Here is a 19,370-nt window from a genome sequence, read left to right as displayed (position 1 = left end):
AGATGAGGTGATGCCAAACGTGCATAAGATAGCGACAGCAGCCACTTCCGTTCAGAGCATTTCCTAAGTGGGACTGCAGATCAGTCCCTTCTTTCGCCTGTGAGCACTTAAACCCCAAACTCCTTGTTCCTGGGGGAAGCTGCAGTCACTAGACTGTAGCCCAGTCTCGGTGGAAGCGTCCTGTGCCGTTCCTGCTGGGGTTGGAGTATTCAGCCAGAGGCAAAACTCATCGAGCAGGAAAATAAACAGGTAACAGATCAGGAAAAAATTTTTGCAGCCTGATGGTTAAGGCTTTGAGCTGAGAGGAAATAGTTTGGGTGCTAGCGCTGCCCCCACAAACTGTTGATGCATTTTACCTTTCTGCAGACGGTGGTTTAAAACAGGGAATCCTGTGAGCAGGTTTCATGCTTGCGAATTCATGTCAGAACCCAGCAGTTGGTAGTGTCATGACGCACAGGCAGCAAGTAATAAATTTAAGTTGACTTAACATTCAATTTTACAACTTACTTTGCTAATTCAATTGCATAGATGCAAGGTCTAACATTTCGCTCAGAGCAGAGTCACACCAGCATGTGGGACTCGAGGGATATGAAACCAGTATTGTAGCAAATCCGTAAGGTGCTGCTTTCCCTGGCTCGCTGTAACTCCCAGGCCTGGGATCTTCCCTCCTTATCGCAAGTCTCATCTAGTCTTTTTTGTTTCTTTTTTTTTTTTTTCCCATTGCATTTCCACATGCTGCTAATTCTGCTCTAACCTCTCCAGATCGCAGTCCCAAATGCCAAATTACAGCTTAGCGCTCACCTGAGGAATGGGCATTAATTGTGCACGATTTTACCAGGTGAAGCCTCAGTGTCTGGCGGAGCTGAAGGGCAGTGTGGCGGGGTCTGGCTTTTCGGCTTTGAAGGGGTCTCTAGATGCCATCCAGCGTATGGCACTGGCATCTGCCAGCTTCCCAGGGGACACCTGAGCGAGTCTCCCATCTTTCACGTGCCCCCGTCCTCCTTCCTCCCCCGTTTCTGGCTCCTCGTCTTGGCCCTGCCCTGAGGCTTCGGCAAACACATTTATTTTTTTCTCGCGTTAATGCTCCTGTCGATCACGAACCACCTCAGAAATTGCTTCAGCCCCGTCTAAAGCTCCAACTCCATTGCTTCCTTTTCATTACAACTTAATATTCTAGTACGATTTAAATATTTATTAATCAGTGATTAAGATGTTACCACAGCTTTATAAATTTCATTAGAGAATAAGCTGCTGTTAAAGCTTAGTCACTGAAGCAAACAGGGGTATACAAATCTTGCCATTACTATGGAGAAGGCGCAGATAATGTGCAAATGTTGCTCTGTCTTTTCTCGTGTGGCACAAGCCATTTTTTTTTAACCACTTAGTGTCAAAAGAAGAATGTTGCCCCAATTTTGAAATATCCGATTACAAAAAAAAAAAAAATAAAGGAGAGAAATCAATTTTCAAGTACTCTTACCAAAAAAGCCTTCAGGAGTATCATGCTTTCTGGAATACTAGTTTTTATGGTACGTGACGCTCGTGCGTGTTATGTTTTCCAGGTGGACAGTGCTATGTCTCTTATCCAAGCGGCCAAGAACCTGATGAACGCTGTGGTGCAGACGGTGAAGGCTTCCTACGTGGCATCTACGAAATACCAGAAGTCGCAGGGAATGGCCTCCCTCAACCTCCCCGCGGTCTCCTGGAAAATGAAAGCTCCAGAGAAGAAACCCCTGGTCAAGAGAGAGAAACAGGACGAAACTCAAACGAAAATCAAAAGAGCATCCCAGAAGAAACACGTTAACCCAGTGCAGGCTCTCAGTGAATTCAAGGCTATGGAAAGTATTTAAGGTGGTTTCTGTATTGGTTATTTTTCCCTTTAGTCCACTACTGCTACTTTCAGAACTCTACTTTTAATATTCTAAGGATTTTCAAAAGTTTACTATTCCTTAAAATGTATTTACTTAATATAATTTTGATAACTTTAGGTTATGTGGGGAAATACTCAAAATTATAAGTCCTATCAATAGAGCTTCAGCCTGCAAGGGTGTGTTAATGTAGATTGCTTTTAGATTTCTGGGGTCTATTTCTAGCTGAAAATTGTTTTGTATAATCTTGCTTTAAATAAAATATTCTATAACCAAAGAGGATTTTACACTAACACTAATGGTTAATGTTGTTAGGTGAATCATGCTACATGTCCAGTGACTGCAGTTTTTCATTGTGATCAAGAGGGGGGAATCAGACCGTTTCACTCACTACCTGAAGTGCTGCTGTCCGTGTTGGCGTATCCCTGCTGGGGGTGGACAGGGAAGGAGCTTTACGTGCTAAAATGAGTATGACAATATAGAAAGTGCTGCCGCAACCATATGATCACAACTGACAAACATCTGGAAAAAATAATACACTGCAGCAGACTTTCCTCAGCTGAAGGAGCGTGAGGGGTTTGGGGGCTGCTGGTGGTAGGAGCCTCGCGGGGAGGGGGCCAAGGCAGCGGGAGGCTGGAGCTGGACGGCGCCTCGGGGTGCGTTAGCTGTGTCTTGCTGCTCTTCCGAGCCCCGGCTCGGGCTATGATGAGTCATTTCCAGCTAAGCTTTTTGTATGGAGTGTCTTCAGGTGACCTTGCAGCAGGTCTTTCCAAAGGGTTTTCACCTACCTTTCTGAAGGGGGGGGGGGGTTACCCTGAGCAAATCCAGTAAAACCTATAATGCATCGTGAAGAAAAACTGATTACTTTTGTATGACACAAGAAAAGAATTGTAATGCCTGGTTACAAATTACTAATGTATTTTGCTGCAGGACACTAATAAAGTTGCTTTTACCAGCCAGTGTATTGTGGTGCTGTGAATGTAACATGTTTCCAACCCATCCGTCCCCCACCACCACCCCGCTTTCAAATGCAAATTGTCATTGTACTCATTGCTAATAATTGCTATGCATCCTGCCTTGGGCTTGCAAAGAAACCCAGCAAATAATGTTTATTCAGGCTGCAATTTAGACTATACATTATTTGTGATAACTATAGCTACAAGGTATAATTTTGCTGTCTTATTTAAATTTTATGAATTCCAGTGTGTTTTACACTTACCAATAAAAAAGTCCAGTAGTCAAGAAGCAGCATCTGGGCAGGTCGAAGTCTTGTTTGCTGGTTTTATAAAGCATGTTTTTAGAAAGCATTAAAAATGGAAAGCGGCTTGTTCTGTATTTAATATTTTTAACTGCAAGTCAAAATTTAACTGCAAGTAAATTTGACAGCCAATCATTGGCTGGGTTTAACTTGTAGTTTGATTTATCCTGATCAGCGTACACTTTGGTATAGCTTTTTAAAAAAAATAATTTGAGCTATAAACAGAGTCAAGATTACTGGCATCATGCTACAAAAATGCCGATCAGAACTAAAGCCCATCAAGGTTAAAAAAATATATATATAACAGATGCACCTTCTCTAATTGCTCCGTTTAGTAACGCACTGGCGTGGGCCAATGGGAAAGCAAAACCCTATGCTGCCAAAGCAGAGGGAGAATTAAGAGTAACATTAAATCTGATTTTCACGTTCTGTGCTGCAATATCAAAGCTACTTTGTTATCGATACCGAGCGCTGGCCTACCGCCGTGCAGCCTAGCAAGCCTTGTCTAAGCGCGTGCTCCGTGCACCAGCTTAGCAAAGATCTGCCTTTAAATGCAGTGCAAATTCCTGGCTTGCTTGGCTATAAACTGGCTTTATGTCAGTCAAGCAGGTGCCCTTGGCTACCTCCACAGTCACCTGCTGCAATTTCCTGAGGCCACGGCACCGCTAACGCTGCGGACAGGGCGGATCGCTCCGCCACGTGGCCTCGGCTCCGGGTGAACCGGTACCCAGGGAAGGGGGGGGGGGGGGTGTGATTCCCGGTGCCACCTTGGGGACAGTCCCCTCTGGGCCCGTCGGAAGGCATGCGGGGGACAGGTTAACCTGAGATAGCTTCAGAGTGCCTTAGTTAAACCACATTAAAGCCCCTAGTAGCTGCTCTGGCTCAGCATACAAAGCGGCCTTACCTCTATTCAGCAGCGAGTCAGGCCGCAGTGACGGTTCCCACGCTGAGGGTCAGCGCAGTTTTGCTAACGTCCTCCACGCCCAGCGCTCGCTGTTCGTTTGGGGCAGCTTCCCCTGGCGCGCCGAGCGGCATCGGGCAGCACCCGCCTGCGGACAAGCCGCTCGCCCGGCGGCCGCGGCCCCGGCGCCCTTCAGCTACGCGGCCACGGCGAGCAGCAAAGCAAGGGACGGTCAAGCGGGTCCCCAGGCCGGGGAGCGGCGTCCTGCTGTGGCTGGCGAGGGCGGCCCTCCACTTAATGAGGGATGGCTACGCAGCACCCGTCCCCCTCCACCACGAAGGCACGGCCGTCCTTCCCTTTCTTTTTTCCGTGCACTCGTGTCACTAAGCCCCTGGGTCACACTGAACCTTCTGCAGCCCAGAGAGGGAGTGACAGCGATGGAAAAACCTGCTATTGCCAGAAAGCAATTTTGAAACTGAATGCAGAAATTATAAGTAATGGGTTCTTCCCTGTGCTGGGACGCAGGGCATGTTAAGAGAGGGGCACGCACATACTATTTGACCGTAGCTCTTGACTCACTACTACGCATCCACGGCACTGTAAGTCTCATTCCTGGCTTGCAGCAGGCACCGGCAGCCACCAGGCTGGCACCAGTCGCCAGCCCACAGCTCCGCTACGAGCTCGAGGTAGATGCAGTGATTGTTTTTGCACGTGCATCGTGCTTTGCAGAACTGCGTATGCAGCGGCAGTAACGCGCTTGCGAGCAGTTGCCTATGGAAAGCTGCACATCGTGGTTCTTGCACTCCGCGATGGAGAAGCTGGTGCCTGGTGCAGGCTGGGGAGGGCCTAGGAGGCAGCTGCCACAATGGAGTGGGTCCTAGCAAACAAGGGGGTGGTAGAGCTGAGCTTCCCCGAGGTGGTCAAAACTCAGCTGCACAAAACCATGCTGACCTGTTGGAGGGAGAGCCTTGCTCTGAGTGAAGGCTGGACTAGAGACCTCCAGAAGGTGCCTCCAACTAGCATTTCAGTGAAATGACACTCAGCCCTCCCCACGCACCTCTGGTAAGTACAAGCACAAAACCAAACTTAAAGCAAACTGCACCTTTCGAGTGCTAAGATATGTTATATAGAAGGAAGTAAAAGATTACAGTTGTTCTGCAGATTGTCCCTAGGAAAACAGGTCAGAGCTGCACAAGGACCGTCACAAACCTCTCAGTCCTTCTCACCCCCATGAATCTCTATGTTCCTCCAGATGGATTGAAAACATTCAGCCATTTGCATTCGTTAGCCAGGCTGAAGGATGACAGTGTAACCTGAAACTCTACCTCTGTATTTCTAACGCCTCTATTTACCCAGAAGTTCTTCATGCAAAGGAAAATATGCCCCCAAATACTTGTGTTTTAATAACAAAGCTATTGGGACACTTGCATGCTGGAGAGATACCATGTAGTCCAGCAGTTTATTCAAAAGTGCATTTACACATGTGCCATCAAAACTCATGCTGTTGTCTTGAATTACTTAAAATTTAAGTGAAATGACAGCTATTTTGATCTTAATTCCTGAATGATAGTATTTACAGAGCCAAGGAGTTCCTTGAAATAGCCATCTTTGTCACCTTCCCTTTGCTCCTCTGCTGCCAGTTCTTCGTACTCCCTGCGCAGCAGGCTGAGTGTGGTGCCGAGGGTCTGGTCGCCCTGGTAGCGCTCCTTGCAGAAGGCCATCAGCACACTCACCGTCTTGAGGACCTTCTCTCGCGTGTCATGCTCCGGCATGGCCAAGAGGTTGGAAACGATCACGCACCAGTCCTGCTCGACCACCGCTGGCACCAGCTTGACTTGCCGGTACTGCTGAATTTTCTCTTCCAGTTGATCTCCGTTCTGAGAGTCCTCCAGCAGCATCTGTGGGAAGTGACATTATCCTGACTGAGGACAAAGGAACACAGAGAAGGGGAGCCAAACTAGACGCACTGATCCACCCCGTAGCTGTCTAAAGACAAGCTCTGATAGCAACAGAGAGAGACACTCTTGCAGATCCTGGGAAGTTCAACACCTGCCTCCTATTGAGAGAGACGTGCAGGAAAAGTTGCCCCAAAGTCAGTTCCTTGCATTGCTCTTACTCCAGGCAGTTGCTTGACGATTCACCCTGGCTCCGCAGCTGCTGGGAGTTGCTGCACTGGGGCAGTGTGGATGGTGCATAGAGCAGAGATGGGTCTACAAGGACCAGGCTGCTCAGTGCTGGCTGGCTCCCGTGCTAGAGAGAAACGCCCGATTGCAGCAGTGATGGTGGGGCAAGGTGAGGAGAGGTCTCTACCAGGAGGAAAAACTTCCTACCATGGCACAGCAGGAAACACAACCCCACATGCCCTTTGCAGCTTAGGTGGAGGAGCTGCTGCTGACAGCATCAAATTCCCCATCGAGGCTCCACTTCCTTACAGAGTATTCCTCCCAGCTTGGCTGGTGGCCCCCAGTGATAATTGCTATGTATGTGCTTCATTAATTAGCTCTGAATACTAACAGTCAGCTTGCTTCAGCATTATCATTAAGGGAAGACCAGGGCTTCAGCAGGGCTGACGAGCACAAATCTGGAGCTGCGGTGCAAAGCAAAGGCAGTTGGCGGTGAGCGTGCCAAGGAGCCCGCTGCGAGGAGTTAGCTCACGGACAACATCTGTCTCCAAGGGCCGTTTGGGCCCCCGAGGACTCCCGTGATGTTTTCTCTGACCTTTACTTAAGAGCCCAGCTCGGCTTGGCAACTGTCTTCTGCTGGTCCCTTGAGCAGCTGCTGCCAGGAGCTTCATCCTACTACGTTGTCCTGCTGATTTACTGGACATAGGGAGAAAGGCAGGAACAACTCCGGTGATACCTGCCCTCTCCCAGTCCCCCAGGAAGGCTACCTGCAAAACTCCCTTTTGGACACTAGCTATATGTAGTATTTGGGGTAAAAGGGAAAGAATGAGGCAGAAAAACCTGCTCCAAATCACTGTTCTTTGCGCTTCAGTCCAGAGAGCTGGCTCTAGCCAAGCCCAACGGTTGTCTATGCTTTTAAAAACAGACTGTTTGACTTTCACTCAGCCCACCCCAAATCTGCCCACCTCATCCAGACCAGCCCTGCAGCTCCCCAGGTACTGAGCTTTCTCCATATTTTCTGTGCGGACTCAGAAAGAGAGCACGCTGTGATTTATATGCTGGGAGGTGGCTTCCGCAATCAGAAGGGCAATGAAAATCATTGTTTTAACATAAAACTGAGAATCTGTAGGGTCTGCAGATTGCCTCCAGTTAGAATGAAGCTGGGAACAGATGGGACTGCTAGAGGTACAACAGTAAAATGTGGAACATGAGTAAATGAAAACTGTTATGATAAAAGGCCCAGGCACGTTCCCTTTTGGTGCAGCTAGACAAACAGGTTCGTTGTATGTTAGAGCCAACACCCGATAAAATTTCAGACTAAGCGAAGTAACTCACACCTTTGCAAAATTTCCTGCAAAACAACTGTTTTAAACATAGGCATTTCTCTATGGTGCCTTGAAATCCAAGTATTACAGCCGAAATAATCTGCAGGACAAATTGGCTATAAACAAGAGTAAAAGTGGATTTAATTCCCATTCTCTGGAGTCAGAGAAATGCACAAACTAAATAACAAACGGTGGCAAGGAAACAGAATTTTTAAGCTGACATTTACAGCAGTAATCAAAGGTATTCTAAAATAAAACAGTTAAAGCTGCGGGCTTGCCTCCAACGTAAGACTAGCAGATAGGCAATGGTGCTCTAAAACAGGCAGGATCACAGATATTTGTCTCTAGACAGTTTGTTAACAGTCTGCATTTCACGACAGCTGGATGGTGAAACCAAGCTGACAGCAGGTCCACCTCCTATTTTTCCTACTCACTTTTTTTTTTTTTTTTAAAAAAAAAAAAACATTTTAGGATAGAAATGGAAACATTGGTTTAATGAAAACCCAAAGTTCAAGCTAATTCTAGGCTCTCCCAGCCACTCTGCCAGCAAGCAGTGGTGGACAAGGTGCTGGGAGCTGCTCAGCACCCTGATCTGAACTGCAGGGACTGGTCCTTCTCGGGGTTCCTCCAGAGGCTTGACTGCCCCTCGGGCCCTGGCTGCGATGGAGGCGGAAGTGTGCAGACCGGTGCCGGCACGGCTCGCTCCTTACCTTCTCCATGATGAGGTCGTAGAGGAGTGTCACCACACGGATGTAGAGGGCCTCCATGCCTTTCTCCCTGAAGAGGTTCCTGAGGACCTGAAGGCCTCCAAGCTTGAGGAACTGCTGCTGGGCGTAGGGGAAGTGTCTCAGCATGGAGGACAGGGCAAAAAGAGCCTGGTGAGAAGAAAGGTCTGTCAGTACCTCAGGCCCTTCTGTGCCAGTCTGTAACCAGTCAAATACTGTTTTCATGGAGCTCAGGTTAGTTGGTAGGGACACGGAGCAGCATGACTTCCGCTGGCTTTGGGGATGGGGGCCCCCTGCCCTTCCCAGCACTGTAAGACTGCTCGGACCAGCCACAGGCCCAGCCTACAAGCAGACCTACCCTGTGCTCACTGTGCAGGTTCCTGCTCAGCACGGGCTATGGGGTGGTTTGCCACCTTCATGTGAGCTCCCCTTGGTGGCTTCTACCCAAACTTCTTCACGCTCAATACACTCACTAAAATAATAACCTAAAGCGGCTCATGGCCACCACTCGGACTGAACTCAGGCAAACGTCTCCCCTTGCAGCTCTCCCATTCAATCCCCAGTACTGACCCCAGTGATGGGCCAGACCAGACCAAGGTGAAGGGGGGGGGGTCTGGCACTGCTCAGCAGAGCCCTTTCCCCTTGAGATGATCTGGGTAACTGGAGAACTTGCCTTTTAGGCTTTTGAAGGCACGGGGTTGACACTGAGGAGGCAATTAGGGGCCAGCTGACTGATTTTTCCACACGCCTGCCTGACAAACACGGGTCCTAGAAGTGATGCGTTAAGAGCTGAGCGAGGTGCCCGGGCTGATAGTCTGCCCTTTGGGCAAGGCTCTTGCCAAGGCAGGACCGGGACACTCATCTCGTGGCCTGCTGACAATCTGAACTGACTCCTCCGCGCATGAAGGTGGGTTGCGCTTCCTGCGTTCTTTATGGACACATCCGAACTGACAGCAATTTTTCCCCCAGTTCAATTTGTTTCTATTCTACATCTTTTGAGTTGTCTATGGCCAATCAGTGGATGTTGCCATCTCCTTTTTCCCACAGGCCAAAGGACAGTGCTGTGAAGAAGCACTTCAAAGCACTCCAAACCCAGCGCTGGACCAAGACAAGGGTGTTCTCGGGATGAGTTTCTGAGCACAGAGCTTCCTGTAGTGCATTTTTCTGGCAGGGCCTTCCTCCCACCCAGACATCAAGGAAGCACTTCCTCGCATAGCAATTCCTCAATCTCTCCTTCTCCCACCACCGGGTCGAGGACTTTTAGTACAGAAAAAAGAGACACGTCTTTGTGGGAGCTCCTGGCCAAAGGCTCAGCAGCACATCACTGCTTCCCTAATGGCAGGTGTGTTAAAGACGAATAAAGGGAGCTGCTAGCTCTCTTACCCTGCAGCATTCCCTCTCGCCAAAGGTCACTGTGTTAAATGCTGGGGCTGCATTTTTAGAAGAAGCTAGATAATTTTATGGCCAATAAATAGTTGCAGCATTGCATGCTAAAGCTAGGGTAATTAGATCTCATGCTCCAGGGAGTACACTGATGCGGGAGGGAGGCAGCGAGGACTCCCCCTACCCCAACAGACAGCGCTGCACATTTAGCTAGGGGCTCTCCAAGTTTTTCGTCTTGCTCTAAAGCCTCCGCTGTTGGCCAGCGCCAGAGGCAGGGCGGCGGGCTGGCTACAGCAATTATCTCCTTCCAAACGTCAGCTTCTATGTCGGTTAGTCTCTGATCTTTATGCCTGCTGCCGGCATCCCCGCCTTTCCTCCCAGACACTCGGCAGCATCAAGCGCTGTCACCCAAGGGGTTTCAGTGCTGCTCTGCGAGCTCTGCTTTCCTTGCAATTAGGACAAGACCACAGTGCCAGGAGACACCAGTCGGCAAGGGAATCTGAGCAACAGGGTGTGGCCTGGGCCTCACCGTCGCTCTCCTGCAACCATGTGACAGCAGCGTGCACTAGACGAGCCAAACCCAACCCGCACAGGGCACGAGTCACACGGATCCAGTACTGCTTTCAGGGCAAATGCATCTGCAAGCTACTGCACCACGAGGAACATTTGCATTTAGTCCAGCACAGAAACGGCTTTACCCAGAGGTGCCACAGGAAGGAAACAAGGTATATGCATCTTTGCCCACTTACCTTCTTCTTGACAGCCAGGGGTTGTTCTGTAGCCAAAATAACCAGGAGCTTCTGTAGCGCACCTCCCTCGATTGCTTCTATCTGGACTTTGGGGTTGCTGCAGAAAAATAACAAAATCTATGTCAAAAAATGCATGTAAATATGCCACTGTGGGACAGACGACTGGTCTGCCTGGGCCAACAACCGGCAGTGGACACTAATGAGAAACATAGGAGATATGGGGTAAAATAGAGCCCAATCCCTGGAGCAGGCTCCCAGCTTCACCTGGGCACAGCCTGGGGCTGCAGAAGAGTGCCCATGCTGTGCGGGCACGTGCCTACCATCCTGCCACCAAGAATTCAGCCCATGCGAGTTGCAGGGACCAAAGCCCCGCTGCCACCCTGTCTGTGCATCTCCCCAGCCCCGTGGAGCTGGCAGCCCTTACCCCGGATCGCTCTGCTAAGGAAGCAGCAGACACTCAGCTCCCATGGAGCTACCACCAAGACGTGCAGTGTTTGGCCCACTAGACACCAGCAGCCTTCTCCCACGCTCCTGTCGAAGAAGGCAGCAGCGCTGAGGTGAAAGGGGACCTGCAGCACCGCGCTTTCCAGCAGCGCAGAAACACGCTCACCACCGCGGCTCGCGAGGTGCGCTGCCCCGTTTGGAGGCACAGCAAACATCTCAGCTCTGCAGCCACCTACAGAGAGACAGATAGGGGCCGAGGAGATCAGTGTAACCAGCGGCACACGGAAAACGAGATGCAATTGATGTAACCTGAAGTGACGGCAACGCGGCTTGGGAAGGGTACGCCAGGCCGTCCACGTCAACCCTCTCTTGCTTGCAAGCATCTTCCCTCGGCCACAGGTGTCAACTCCACTAGGCTTCCTCTCCTCGCCCTCACTTGCATTGCCCTCACAGCAATTGCTCCATTAATCTTTTCGTTTTATGCTGCCTTTATTCCTTAACGGCCCTTTCTTTCAGTTCTCACTTTCCACCTCTCTTGTGTTCCTCACTTTCGGTTAACGTGCTGATTTATTTAAACACTCCTCTGCCATTGCACTGCCTACACTACAGCATCAGTCTTTCAACTCACCTGGAGGAAGGACCTGTTTGTCCCCAGAGCCTCTGAATCACAAATTATGCGTGGTCTCACCACCCACACACCTCTCACATCAAGCATTTTTCTTCAAGAACTACAAATGGCTAAATTCATCCCTCTGAAAGAACTGGGCTAACGTGGATGGGAAAGGCCACCTCAGGTTCTCAGGGCCAGCTAATGCTGTTGCTAGTCCTCAGCACAGACCTCCGGCGCTGGCATTGTGCAGGCATGTCCACTCTCACAGCCAATGTTAGGGGAGCTACACTTACTGCTGGCAAGGAGCTGACATAAGACCTGCCCTCCTGCAAGTGCTGCACAGAGACAGGGACTCCAGGCAAAGCAACTCCATCAGACAGGGCACAGGGCAGATTTGGTCAGGGTGAGGCCAGTAATGGAGAGAGGATTGATGACCCCCTGGATCTCTTTTAACGCCCAGTTTGCTGCCTCTGAGACCTCTGCTGCCTTCACTGAAGAGCTCCTAGGGCTCCGTGGTTCTTGTACTAGCTTAGCATAGCTTGTAGAAAATCTATATGCAGTCAGATCCTAGCATTAAGAAGCAGAAGGGCTCTGCAAGACCATGGCCTATGCATCCCTCCTTGCTGCAGGTCAGTGGCAAGCCCGCAGCCAAGCAAGGATGCTGGGGCCAGCTCCTGGCAGCACTGGTACAAGCTTTTCCTGGGCAACAGTACTTCTGGCCAGCTGCGTCCTAAAGCCATGTTTTTGCCACTCAATATACTGAGCTTGTATTGCTCATAAGTCAGAAAAGTGGGCAGTCAGGGCCTCCTTTAAGGTCCAGGAAGGGTTTAGCCACCCTGGGCTCGTTGGGAGATTTTCAGCAACTACTCAATGAAATACAAAGAGTAAAATACCACTTGACATAAACAGACGGAGCTGCTACTCTATCCCTCTATGCATCTGAAAACAAGCTTTTTCCTCCCAATTCAAGCTGCACCTGGGCACTGGCTGCCCCAGCAGCGGCTGCTTGGCCTCTCAGACCCTTTGCAAAGGCCCTTCTAGCGCATTTTGAAGGTGGGAGAGACGCTACATGCTGTATGTTGCCTCTTTGGCAAGGCTGAAGCCAAGATTGAGCTTTGCATTCAGACCCCACCGCACCAGCTGTCTTCATCCTTGCTGATGGGCTCTCAGGCTCTGAAGAAGAGCTCCAGGTCTTCAGCCTTCGCCTGCCTTGGAAGCAACTATTGCACTGAGGTTAGCCAAAGGTCACTGCTACAGTAAAACACCGAGAGCTGTTACTATTACCAGCGAGCTGCTGGAGCAGCCAATGCCAAGAATCATATCAGAAGACAGACAGACAGGCAGACAGGTCATAAAAAAATACGTAAGACAAATGGACTCGGGCAGGGAGCAGCTTTGAATTAAACCGACGGCTTAATATTAGCTCACAAAAACGTAGCTAAACACCAAGCTTATCCGTGTCAGTCGAGGTGCCAGGCAACCTCTCCCGTTGCCTGTGCAGGGAGGGCAGCAGCCGTCTCCACCAGGGCTCTGTTTCCTGCGCCATTAGGAGGAGACAGCAGCTCGGAGGCAGCAGATCCGGTGGGTGCGCTGACTCCCGCGCTGTAATTAGCGGGCTGACCTCGAGGCAGAAAAACGAGGATCGAGGATCGTTGCAAGCCACCTCCTAACGCTTCCCTTTGATTCCTCCTCCCTCCTCTGATTGCTGCGTTACTCAGGCACTCGCTTAATAACAGGCCAGACCTCCACGGCCGAGCCGCAGTGCGAGGCAGGAACAGCCCCGCGGCGCGCGGAGAACGGGGACGGGAGATCCAGCTCCCTGTGTTGCACTCAGCATGCCAAGCTAGGGAGGAAACGGAGGGGAGATGGGAGGACTCGAGGGGCAAAGCTGGCAGGGCGATTGCTCCGTTTCCAAGGAATAACACGCCCTTTGGCTCGCAGGGCGAAGCCACCACGCAGGGCCTGAACACGGAAGGAGGAGGGCTGCAGGAGGAGGGTTTGCACCCAGACTTTCCGCCTACGCATTGAAGTGTCGCGCCAGCCGGGGAGGACCAGCCTGGAGTCCTTCCCAGGCCAGGCCAAGCAAAAAATCCCCCGAGGAACAACCGCAGCACACGAATGGCTCAAGGCTGACAGCTACGCCGCGACTGAACTACACAGATGCTGCGAAGGGGCCAGGGAAGGCAGCGTGCTGGCTGCAATGCCGAAAGCACCGCAACGGGCTTCTGGCTTTCAGTTCATTGCTTCCCTCCGCCATCAGTCAGATTTTGCACATTATTTTTAATGCACAAATTATATAATTTAAAAAATCCTGCCTTTATTAGTATCCCTTTTTACGTCTAGAAGGGAACCATTTGCTGCTAATCCTGTACACAAAGTTAAATCAACCTCGGGCTTCCTGGTTGCTTAGCTGTCGGCCCAAAGGAAGATGGTCAGAAAAAACGGAATCACTCCCCAAAACATCAGCTGCCCTCAGGAACATGCAACCTCTGGACCCAAGGCAGATTGTTTCCCCTAAATCAAAACAGCTGCTTTGGAAACAACTGCTCTCAGCTCCAGAGATGATCTTAGCCACAGAAACAGCCACAATCTCACCAGGAAGGGTAATACACAGGGACAGTACTTCAGCTAAGGGGCATCATGCTGAACCATCCAGCCTGAGCAACTTCCCTCACTTTCCCGGGGCAGGGATAGTAAGAGTACTGCTATGGGACAGACAAAAAAGAAAAATACCTTCCAGAGCATCAGGGCTTGGCCTGAAGCTTCTCTAGCACATCCCAGAAGACTGAAAGGTACCACGTGTGATGCTCACCTCAAGGGAGTCAGAGATGGGTGCTATCTACCTCACAGAAGAGAATGAATCCTGCATCTCCTTTCTGTCCAGAGAGATTCAGACAGCAGACATATTCATGACTATTGTGATTACACTTCTTAGGCAATCCAGAGACACAAAAACCAGAACGTAGCAAGGAGGTGCAACGGTGAGAAGCAGTACGCGTCTCAAAGTCACTACAGGTGCCCTCAGCAATGTCCATAGTGATTTGTGAAGAGCCAGTACCTACACACCACTGAGCCCTCTTGCACGTACCAGTGCCACAGCAGCACGAAACCTTTATCTCCAGACGCCAGCACGAACACTGCCTCCAGGACCACGAGATGCATCTCCAAAATGCATCTAGCAGCTACAGGAGATGCACAGACGAAAGCCCACCTGCTGGGACAGGCTCTGCTGCAAAGCAGGCAGGAGGAAGCACTGTTTCTCCAGCTTGGTTTTTGCAGCAGTGACAGCTTTGGTCTCTACCTTTCTATGTGTACGGTTTGGTTTTGTTTGTTTCTGCTTTGAGCTTTTCTAGCAGCAGCAGCAAACGTCACAACGGCAAATGTCAGGTTCTGCCTGGCACATCAGCAGCAACGCTGTCAGCTCCGTTTTAAGCAGTGCGGCTCTGTTACCAGTGAGAATAAGAGAGTTGAGGAGAGCAGAGCTGCGTTTTCACACTCCACATTAGAGTTTGCAGCTCTGACACTAAGAAAATTCAACTTCTCACCTGAAAATCTTATCAGATTTCAATTGAAAGTCACTGTGGACAAGGGAGACCAGAGTAAATACAGAACAAGCTTGCAGACAGGCACTTTTCTGATTATAACCGCACTGCAAAGAGAATCTCTTTTGCTGGAGATCTCTTACTGCCATTCAAGCAAAATATTAAGTTTGAGATACTGAAGTTCTTTTGTCACACCTATCTCAAATAAATAATAAAATATCCACAGCAAGGAATCTAACTGAAAAATTCGTATGCCTTTTAATGCTTCACTGGTCACCTGGAGTATCAGGTCTAATTAAAATCTCTGAACCACGGAGCTTTGGTAAGGCGAATCTACAGAGGTTAGGAAGTTTTCCTGGATGGAAGGTGTGCACTCATTCTTCAAGGTTTCTATTGTTTAATATCTCTACTATCAATAGCCCTGTTCACACTCTAACAAAAAGCTCATTTAAGGGTTTTGAAAACTCAGCACAGATTTGTACAAATTGCACTGTCAAGCCCAGGGAAAAGCAGCCTGGACAAAATAAATATAACAAGACAGACTGCAGACTACAATCATAGGAAATTCAACCTGTGCTAATCTGTTAACAGATAAAGTGATGCTGGCATCGGCAAGGGAGTTTGCTGAAATGAAACTTGGAGGCTGGTACAGAGACCAAAAACAGCCTTTAATGGCACCTCCCTTTCCTCCAGCAACGCTACCGTGACAGCGGAGATCTGGGCGCACTGAGCTGAAGAGGTTTACCAGCCTCTAATCTGGGTGAGGAACAGCCACAAAAGCAGGGGGACTCATTACAATGTTGCACTCGGGTTCAAGCAGCTTCTCAAACTTAGGGCACTCACATGTGCTAAACACAACCCCAGAGTGCCCTGGCAAGATGGAAGTACAAAGAGGAGCACTGACCACAGGGCCACACCACATCTCCTCCCAGGGCGGTCCGGTCCTGAGATAGAGTTTGGGACTGGGGCTGATGGGCATGCTGGTGCTCATGCTGGACAAGATGCACTAAGCAGGGGTGAAGAACTCAGAGACTGGCAGGAATAGTTCCTACCTGCAGGTGTCCATACCACAGTCTCTGAGAAGCTCCTAAGAAAGCTCTGTCCCTTGTTAAAATAGGTTTTATGCTGGGGCAGAAAATCATAAACTTGAGACATGGGTCATCTATCCCAGAACATGAGATGGCCTTTGAATAACACTGGACATAGGCCACTAGACCTTTATGATGAAGACTTTGGACATGATGTGCTATTTCACAGGCAAGTCCAAGGTCTACTTCTCTTCTCTGCACTTTCAATCGGCCCCAGGTTGGGCCGATTCAACCCATGAAGATTCAAGATGACCCTGTTGCATGGAGACCATCATGGTGGTTCTCATCTCTTACACAGACCCCCACAGACAAACTAACCTGGCAATGATGGGAGCTGCCACCGAACACTGCACCATGCTTTCACAAGCACACTAAGCCACTTTGACCACAAGACAAAGAATAATGTTTTCTATTGCTGTTTCTATTCTAAACTCCTGGAATTGTAGCTTTTCCTAGGATAAATTTAATGTGCCATTTTATCAGCCCAGCACATTTTTTCTGTTTGTAGCTGGACAAGGGTGACTGTGCCCTTCAGTGAAGAAGGGAAAAACAAAAGCAAGGGAGATGAAGTGCACAGAAAACCACCACCTAAGCTGTCTGCTGCAGCTCACTATGGCAGAAGGGAATACTCCATTTTCTGCCAGTTTATATTTCACCGCGTTAGACTTATAACTTCCCACATGGGGCCAGAGATTATTACAGTCAAGGACTGCTTGTCTGAACACCTCAATAGCACAAGGACAAGGAAGCAAAAGTAATAAAAACAAGTGCTGAAGCACTGCGATCAGCGATAGTGTAACTCCGTAAGTGGTAATACACAGTAAAATTGAAATGCAGGAAGTTGCTAGAACGCCCTATGACTGGCATGCATCCTGCCTGGAGCAGGCTGTGAAGGAGAGAGATGGCATCCTGAGCAGGGGCAGCACATGGCCTAGGAGGATGAGCATCTTCCACCAGCTGCTGCGTCAGACGAGGAATGTCTCTGCTCCATTTCTTCCTTTTTTGCTTCCACTAAAGCTGCTTGTGAGAGCAGGAAGGCCTTAGTCCTGGGATGAACCACTAGAGGACCTGCCAGCATGGTCGGCCATCATGGTGGAGGTTGCCCAAAGCACAAGTGACTTCATGAGCATGATTTGCAGATGCCTCCAAGCAGCTTCCCCACACATTGCTGGGTCACTAACAGCCTGGATCATGCTCTGGCAAGTGATTTGCCTGTTATAGATCTGCTCATGGGACTGATATGGTTTGTCCCTACGTATCACTTTAGGAATGCTTCAGATAGGCAACTAGAAACACAGTCAACTACCACAGCCCAGCCTGGCTGGCGGCACATGGCTGCTATGCCTACTCTAAAACACAGGTTTTTGGAGTGCTATCAACTTGCACAGCCTGACTCCTAGGATGACCAAAGTACACATGTGAAAATTTGAGAGAGATGTTTAGAGTTCTCAAGAGTTTTTAAGAGAGACTTTTAAGGGACTTTTTCGAGACCACACATTCAAGGGCCAGGAGAAAACTGAAAAGCAGCAACACAGCCCTGAGGCGACAGTAGAGCTTGTAGTAACTTGAGAATTTGCAATGTAATGTAGCAGCAAAATTAGATTTAAATTAAAAAATACCATGTAGCATGGAGGGGCCAGGGGAGCACATAGCAGGGCACAGAGGAAGGCAAGTAACCTCATCTCTATTACTTCCCAGTACACGGGAAGTTAAGGATAGAGCTCCTGCTTTGATGCCAGGGCAGCGTGCCGGTGAAAAGGCACAATAACCACAGGGCTAGACAAGCTTTAATGGGTCTCTTCTCTCTTCTGAAGCAGAGGTCTGCAGCACTGCATGGGAAATCAAAGCCTCCCATCAAAGCCTGTACATCTGTGAAATAGCCTAAAAAATTCAGTACAGTCTATTCAGCTTGTGCTCTAACCTACGGATCAGAAACAGGCAAGCAACGCAGCACAGCTTAATTTGTCCTTCCCCTCCTGCAACCCCCTCACCAGTGTTCACCAGAAAGATCTGCTACTGAAGAAAACAACACTATCTAGGATGGTGTTATAGGCGTCCTCAAAAACAACTGCAAACCTTGTGCGGGTCCTTGTGCCTTTCAAACTTTCACAACTGGGTAGGAATTTCGAAGGCACCTGGAAAATGGCATTTTTCAGAGCCCTGGAAACCAGATGCAATACAAGTGGGTTCACACCCCAAAAGACCAGGAGCTTTTCCAGAGAAGCCTCTGTATTTGGAGAATTTCTGACAGGCCTTGTAAGCATGCTGATGTTAAAATTATCTGACACGTAAGAGATACGGTGATAAAGCTGATCATCAGAACACCTGCATTTAAAGGCCTGACTGCAATTCAATAATGCCAGCATCCTTGAACGTAGCTGTAAATCTGCATCTCTGAGTAAGGGCAGAAAAAATATGCAGGATGATCAACACCTTGTTAACACTTGTATAGTTGAATTTTAGATTACAGGTTTAAGGAAAAAAAAAAAACATTAAAATAGCTCAAGTGAGAACTATGCATAGAATACGCTTTCCGGTTGCACTTAAACAAAATACCGGCTACAGCAGAAAATATTACCCTCAGAAATGATTGCATGGCAGTGCAACGAGCCCTGTCATCAAAAGGGAACTCTTACACTCACAACCCGCAGAAGTGGGAACGGCCTCTTCACCAAATTGAGCCACGTGTAAGGAGCGCTCTCGAGTCATTTCCATGGCCCATCACAACAACCGTGCCCGTTGCCTGCGGCGTGAGTAAATTTGCCACTGCTCCAAAACGTCGAGCAGCACCTGCAGACCGTGCCAAAGCCATGACTTTGCAGGTGAAGTGCACAGAGTAAGCACAAGTTAGCTACATCTCTTTATGAACCTCCTTCTTAAGATTCCTCAGGACTGGGTAACCGGCACAACTCAACACACACAATTCTGCAGCCTCCCTGCCCCAGCTCCATCCCTGGAACGGTATCGCAGCAGGTTGCTCCTGGGATATCAGAAAGCAAATAATGCTTGCACACAGTTGCTGAATCTCTTACAGAAGTATCTATTTAACACAGAGGCTTTCCATTATATCACCTTATTGGAAAGGAGATGGGTCATTTGCACACAGAATATAAGACAGGCTGGGTAATAATAAAGCTACAGCTCTAAAATATTAAAAAATAAAAAACCAAACCAAACAAGGCCAAGTCTGACTGATCAGATTTAAAGGGAATAGGTAGGAAGCATACGCATCCCCAAAGCCCACACCAAGGTCAACTTCTGGCAGAACTGGCCTAAAAAATCCAGAGCATCATCTCAAAACCAAGTTTATCCTAGAGTAAGGCCTTCAGAGCTATGCCTAAGGAGATTAAAAACTGC

General features: G+C 49.1%; 2 protein-coding genes across 6 annotated transcripts in view; one reads left to right on the top strand and one right to left on the bottom strand.

Moving 5' to 3' along the window:
* CTNNA1 (catenin alpha 1) overlaps positions 1 to 2,824 on the top strand; it is a 115,927-nt gene extending 113,103 nt beyond the window's left edge. The window contains exon 18 of the mRNA XM_062587751.1: positions 1,560 to 2,824. Coding sequence (XP_062443735.1) covers positions 1,560 to 1,847 — 288 coding nt within the window. The 3' untranslated portion in view covers positions 1,848 to 2,824. The remainder of the gene's footprint in view (positions 1 to 1,559) is intronic.
* Positions 2,825 to 5,453: 2,629 nt separating this feature from the next.
* SIL1 (SIL1 nucleotide exchange factor) overlaps positions 5,454 to 19,370 on the bottom strand; it is a 113,605-nt gene continuing 99,688 nt past the window's right edge. For all 5 annotated transcript variants that reach the window (XM_062587148.1, XM_062587147.1, XM_062587146.1 and 2 more), the window contains 3 exons: positions 10,330 to 10,426; positions 8,183 to 8,347; positions 5,454 to 5,922 (listed from right to left, as the gene is read on the bottom strand). In XM_062587148.1, coding sequence (XP_062443132.1) covers positions 5,566 to 5,922; positions 8,183 to 8,347; positions 10,330 to 10,426 — 619 coding nt within the window. In that variant the 3' untranslated portion in view covers positions 5,454 to 5,565. The remainder of the gene's footprint in view (positions 5,923 to 8,182; positions 8,348 to 10,329; positions 10,427 to 19,370) is intronic.

This window comes from Rhea pennata, chromosome 14, assembly GCF_028389875.1.
Source record: "Rhea pennata isolate bPtePen1 chromosome 14, bPtePen1.pri, whole genome shotgun sequence".
Taxonomy (NCBI): Eukaryota; Metazoa; Chordata; class Aves; order Rheiformes; family Rheidae; genus Rhea; species Rhea pennata.
The sequence above is the reverse complement of the archived record's forward strand: the minus strand, read 5'-3'. Positions and strand labels throughout refer to the sequence as shown.